Genomic DNA, 6,000 nt, shown 5'->3' with positions numbered 1-6,000 from the left:
GAGACTACATCGTGTCACGTGTTCCCCTCAATGGAAACCATGCCTAAGAAATGCCACCATTGCTGGAGTGAATATTAATGATCAGTGTCGGCAAGAAAAACAGCAGCACAATGTTAAAAATGAAAATTAAAAAAAAATTTTTTTTGATACTTAAGGCCTCAGCAAGTTAAAGTCATTCAGCTAGGGGTACTTATCTGTCTAAAAAGAGAACTATGGAATGTGTAAACGCAGGTCAAAGTGCCAAAGCTGTATTTTATATATATACACACACACACAGTATTTAAGTACACAACACACACAGGAAAAGAAGACAACTTTCTCTCCAGTGGAATGAAATAAAAAGTATAATTTATATGTACATCAGGAGGCAAAAGCGCACCATGAGAAAAACAGAACCACACTAGGCATTACGAGTCACGCAGCGCTATACGGAAAGCAACGTGTTGCGTATCTATCGAGTTATATACACGGTATACATCAGCGGCAAAAAATAACAAAAGCGAGCAGTCAGGCAAAAAGACACAGAGACTGGAAGAAAGAAAAAAAAAAAGGAAAAAAAAAAAAAAGGCTTTATAAAGCATCATCTGCTCATTATATGGCGCCAGCGTGTGGTCACATGACAGAAGGACCCATCATTCACGGCAGCCTGTGTCACCCTACGAGGGGAGGGACAGACATTCTACTCCTGTCTGTGTGACTTGAAAAAGGGAGGGGATAAAGCTTCTTCCGGTCTTTTTGGTTACTCCTCGGGGGCGGGGTAAAAGTCTATAGTCCGCTATCACCCCTACCAAAATGGGACAGTTTATGAGACCGTTGCTCTGTGCCAAGCTTTGAGCGGTTTATTATGAGTGATCCTCCTCAGACAGGTTGCATTACGGCAAAAGTTCTTTCCCTTAACGGTCTCATTTGTAGCTGCTTCCCCTTAAGTAGTTAACAAAATCCCCCGGCCATCAGCAAATGTCGAGATTAGGGGTAAGAAGCATCAATCGTCAATACAAATCACTTCTCCGGCTCTTCCTTCTTTTCTCTCCATCAAATCTATCTCTCTTTCTTTCTTTACCAGGATTGGTGGCCCATTGGAAGCTGCAGAATCAAGGAAAGGGAGGAAAGAAAAAGAAGATTTCATTAGGGTAAGTTAAGGATCAAATAGGGATCAAAATTTTTACCACTGTAAAGGAAGCTCTGCACCTGTTTTGCTTCTTCCTGTAGGATATATAGGTATAATCTCCAAGGTGGAAGGTCAGAGGTCACCTGAAATCTAATAGTTGCCTGACCTCAATCAATGCAGTACATAGGGTCAGGGAGTTGACAGGACATCGACTATCAGTCTGCAGGTGACTTTGACTCCCAACACTCCATAAAGGGTTTCATTAACGCGAAGTAAATGCATCAAATTAATATTAATCAATATTGGAATTAATCCTTGATATATGTTGGTAATAAAAATCTTCCATTTAAAACCACCAAGCCACACAAGACAAGGAGGCCACACTTACCTGGCAAGAAGGACCCCAGTGTCATTTGGGTATAGTTTGGCCCTGCGTGTGGAGGTGTGGGTTGGGTGCTAATGAAAGGCCCCCCAAAGAAAGGGGGAGTGGCATAAGGACCAGGAGGGAAAACCTGAGAAGACAAAAAGAAGGCAATACAAAAATGAGTTTTGGATAAAAGCTGAACTCAATTCATCATTTTTTAAACCCCAATAAAAGTCAGTCAACTTTATTTTTTCTCATTACGGTAGTGTCAGGGTCATCCCAAACTCTATCACTACCCATCCTGGTTTCTTACCGGATGAGCTGAGCTCTCGTTCCCCTTGTTTGCAAGCCGGCTGAGGATGCTGCGTTCGGACATCTGCAACCTGGCGGCAATGGGTGGAATGCGGGCGAGGGATGCCGGCAAGCGGGTCACATCGGCTTTCATGTCGCTCAACAGCTCCTCCAGCTGGTTCAACACTGGAAGGGAGAAACCTGAGACATTTGTACCAGATCGCTTTCTGCTATTAACAAGACAAAACTCCTAACGTAGTCATTAATAACAGATCAGTTCCGATCTTTAAAACAATCTGTGTGCCTAATCTAGTGCCTGGATCAGAGAGAGATGCTAGCATGCAAATTAGGTATTAACTACAACCAGGGCTGTTTTCTGTGCCTGCCCTGATATGAAGCAGAATTCCAACTAAATCTGGTTTACATTTTGAATGCAGTGAGAGTGTCTGGACCTTTGAGAAAATTTAAACTTCACCATGCAAATATTAATCCTCTCCCACCAGCACCAAAGACATATTTACCTAAATCCTCCATCCAGGTCCATTGCCAGCCCTATATTTGGGTGCAGGGACCTATGCAAGTGTGCAAAGTCTGGCTGGTCCCTGACAGTCCCCTCTGCATTTACGTAACTGCTAGAGACCTTCTTTTGGATCTCTGATACTGGACACCCAATAGGAACTGCCCATGCCACACAGGCAGTGAGACTGAAAGGACCCTACTACCTGTAATTGGAGAAAACCTGGAACTGGAGCATCATATGACTGTCTCTTCACTTTATCCAAAGAGGGTTATGTTCTAGTTAGTGTCCGACTTCAGGGTCAGAGGGGATCAGGCAAGTGTGCTGTATACACCCTCTCTTTTGCAAAATGTTTTTATATTATCGAATCAAGGAGGCACTTAGCAGGGTACCTTCTTAAATTTAAAAGGCAGCCCACAGATTTATGACCTGCCATAAAACTATACAGTGCAAAGTATACTGGCTCTCTTTAAAGCACCATACGTCTTCTTCCCCTTGCACCTTTATGGAGGACAGCATTAGCTGGCTTGTTGCCTGCTAGAGACTCTTTGGACAGGTGCTGGTGGCTCTCCGCCAGACACTCCACCTCCGAGAAACGGGCGTTAAGAGCCATGGCTGGATGGGACGGATCTTGTGTCATATTCAGGTAGGCGGCCCGGCGCAGCTGCTCCTCGATTACCAGGGCCTGTTCCAGAAGCTGGAAGGCAAGAAAGAAAATACTCTATTGTGATTGCAAGATACTGGGAACAGCCCTGAAGTTCAGTGGTCTAACTGGCTGCAGGGGGTCCTTGTTCTAAGAATGCACCAAATTAGCAACAAGTGGACTACTCCTGTAAAAATGTTCAAAAACACTCATTGGCTAAATGTTGGTTTAACCAGAAACCAGAAAGTGAAGATTTGATCATTTCGGAATCTTTGAAATGTGTTAACGTGTATACTGTATAGCCAAACCTTTTTTTGTTTTGCTAGGAAGGATTTAACCTGTTATTTATTTTTGTAGCATTAAGGAAAATTTTTCTTAACTTGCTATCACTCTCACTACTTTGAAGGAACTTCCAATCTTAGTCAACTGTTACTGACAGGTGTCCTTATCGCAGAATTTTCCCCAGTTTTGGAGACAGTTTATGTCTATATATATGTCTAAATTATTGATTTACCTTCACTTTCTTTTTCAGTGGGAGTCATCCAGAGAAAAAATAAAGCTGAAAATCTCCCTAAAAGAAACCCAGACGGGGAAAAAAAAAAAAGGAGGGGACAGAAGGCAATAATCTATCATCACTTTATCCAAAGCTTCCAACTTTTCATGAAAAACATTAGGACGCTTCCTGTGTGTAGGGAACTTGTGCCTCATAGCTGTATATATGAAGTCTGATATCGAAGGCACCACTGCCTCTGACTTCTAGTTTCATCAGATTAGGATGAGATTTGGCAATATCAGTATGATGTAGTTCAGTGCTGGAGAGAAAGCTGTACCAGCAGTGCAAGGATCTCCCTGCTTCTGGGGCCTTTGCCACACTATTATAGTACAAGTCATTTTTTTTTTAATAGCTTTATGATAGTCTATTAATCCTGGGATGCAATAACTTATTGTTATGAATTGGTGTCATCCAATGGTCCCCCCCAATTAAAATGATAGGAGGTGGAAATGAAATGGAGAAGATCAAAGTTTTATGATGGGCACAGATATAGGGATGAAAGGAAGTGCACACCTTGAAACGTCTGGCCAGGAACTTATTCTTCATCTCTAGGAAGTTGCCTTTGTTAGCTTCAGATTTGAATGGCTCGTTAATGATAGCAAATGGAGGGTCATTCTGGAGGTCTTGCCACCGTGCATAACCATGTCTGGAGAAGAGGTTAAGAAAAGCACAGTAACTCATGAAGAGTTTGTCAAAGTTCGTTGGAGGAGAGCAGGATGTTTTATTCAAAAGTATATTTAGATTTAGTCATAAAACATTGGGCAGCACAGTGGCTCAGAAGTTAGCACTCTGGCCTTTGCTGCGCTAGGTCCAAGGTTCGAATCCCAGCCAGGACACTATCTGCATGGAGTCCGCAGGTTCTCCCTGGAGTGTAGTGGGTTGCCTAACATGTAGTTAGGGTTAATTTGCTTCCCCCCCCAAAATTGACCTTAGACTGGAATAAAGACTTGACTATGGTGGGGAGATTAGACATCGAGTGACATGACTATGGACCTTGTAAAGTGCTGGGTAATATGTCTGTGCTATATAAATACTGGCTAAATAAAAAACATTAAATGATAATGTACAACACAAGCAAGGATACACCACAACCCCAGCCAGCAGCCAGTAATCATGACGACGGTGCCAAATCTCGTTGAGCCTTCCGGAGCAAAGGGCGGCACGCTCCTCATTCTGCCACAAAGTGTGAAGTTCTAAGGAAGATAAAAAGGTGCAAGATATTAGAAACACCTCCTCATCTTTACCAGGTATATCTCCATACCACTTATTCACTATATTTACCAGTAAATCCCCCATCGGCAATGTTAAACATGAAGCGGGGCCTCTCTGGTCTGCCCTCCTCTTTCTTCCCATTGCTGCTCCTGGTCTCTTCCCGTTGGTTGCTGGGCTTGACATCTTTCAGGGTCTCCCTCTCCAGCTTCGGCTCTTCCGCTCCTAGAATACAAAGAATTGAGTTATTTATTCACTTTATGAAAAGAATTATCTACATATGTGGCTTCTAAGCTTTTATAAAATGAATGACCTCTTTGTGATTCTCCTTGTCCTGCTTCTGCTCTATCTCCTGCTGGGTCTTTATCAGTGGTGCTACCTTGTGGCTTCTCCATCTGAGACACTAAAAAAAAAAAAAAAAAACACACAACTCTAAGAATTTTTGTTCAATACTTTAAATCTCCTGCCAGGACTCGCTTCCATTTCTGTGTGCCAGGGGCATTGCCACCTTGTACAGACATGCCAGTAATAATACCAACTCCCTGATAATTATTACAGCACAAACAAAATCCAGTAATAAACTTCTCTAATCCAGTGTTGTGTCAAACTCCTTGAATAGAATCCCACCATTGCCAGGGAGAATTGTACTTCCTTTAGAAAAGGACTGGTTACTACTGCCTGCTTCCTAAAGGAAGGTTACAGGTCACTTTACATTCACTGTTGTTCTAATGATGATCACCACATCAGTGCCATTCATAGGAGGAAACCATAAGCAGGAAAAAGTTGGGTGTGCTATTTAGCTCAAAATCCAAAACCACCCACCTCGGGGAATTCTTTCCTGTCTGTCAGTCACTCATGTTCCCTCCTGCCTTTCTATACAGGCAATGTTATTGGCATTGGCTTTAGCCACCCACAGCAGCGCTAACTTAGCTGCCAGTTGATTTTATTCTCATTCTCAAAAGCCCACCCAGAACAAACAGACTTGAGAAACCATGTATGGCATCCAGAAGTTATAAAGTGAGACAGAACTATGAAAAGAGTAAGCAGGTAACAAAATCTTAGGAACACAGGGTTGCACTCAGAAGGATCAAAAGAACTTGATTTCTCCAATGCTGGAATTTTCAGACATGGAGGAAGGAGGCCCAGAAAGTTTACTTAGTACAACATCCAGAAATTACCACTTTATCCCCTAAAGTGAGACAGAACTAAGAATAGAGTAAGCAGGTAACAAAATCTTAAGAACATAGGGGGGGGTAATTCTGTATCAGGCCCTAATCAAAAGAGCTTCACTTTCCCAATGTTGGGAATCTTCTAG

At 42.5% G+C, this 6,000-nt stretch overlaps 1 protein-coding gene across 1 annotated transcript in view; it reads right to left on the bottom strand.

Annotated features, from left to right (window-relative positions):
* Positions 1 to 326: 326 nt before the first annotated feature.
* The window catches only part of CHD3 (chromodomain helicase DNA binding protein 3), a 45,154-nt gene continuing 39,480 nt past the window's right edge, over positions 327 to 6,000 (bottom strand). Inside the window, exons 31-38 of the mRNA XM_072398857.1 lie at positions 4,999 to 5,088; positions 4,758 to 4,910; positions 4,561 to 4,669; positions 3,990 to 4,122; positions 2,782 to 2,977; positions 1,786 to 1,949; positions 1,497 to 1,620; positions 327 to 1,083 (exon numbers count right to left, since the gene is read on the bottom strand). Of these exons, the coding sequence (XP_072254958.1) occupies positions 983 to 1,083; positions 1,497 to 1,620; positions 1,786 to 1,949; positions 2,782 to 2,977; positions 3,990 to 4,122; positions 4,561 to 4,669; positions 4,758 to 4,910; positions 4,999 to 5,088 (1,070 nt within the window). The 3' untranslated portion in view covers positions 327 to 982. The remainder of the gene's footprint in view (positions 1,084 to 1,496; positions 1,621 to 1,785; positions 1,950 to 2,781; positions 2,978 to 3,989; positions 4,123 to 4,560; positions 4,670 to 4,757; positions 4,911 to 4,998; positions 5,089 to 6,000) is intronic.

This window comes from Pyxicephalus adspersus, chromosome 2, assembly GCF_032062135.1.
Source record: "Pyxicephalus adspersus chromosome 2, UCB_Pads_2.0, whole genome shotgun sequence".
Taxonomy (NCBI): Eukaryota; Metazoa; Chordata; class Amphibia; order Anura; family Pyxicephalidae; genus Pyxicephalus; species Pyxicephalus adspersus.
The sequence above is the reverse complement of the archived record's forward strand: the minus strand, read 5'-3'. Positions and strand labels throughout refer to the sequence as shown.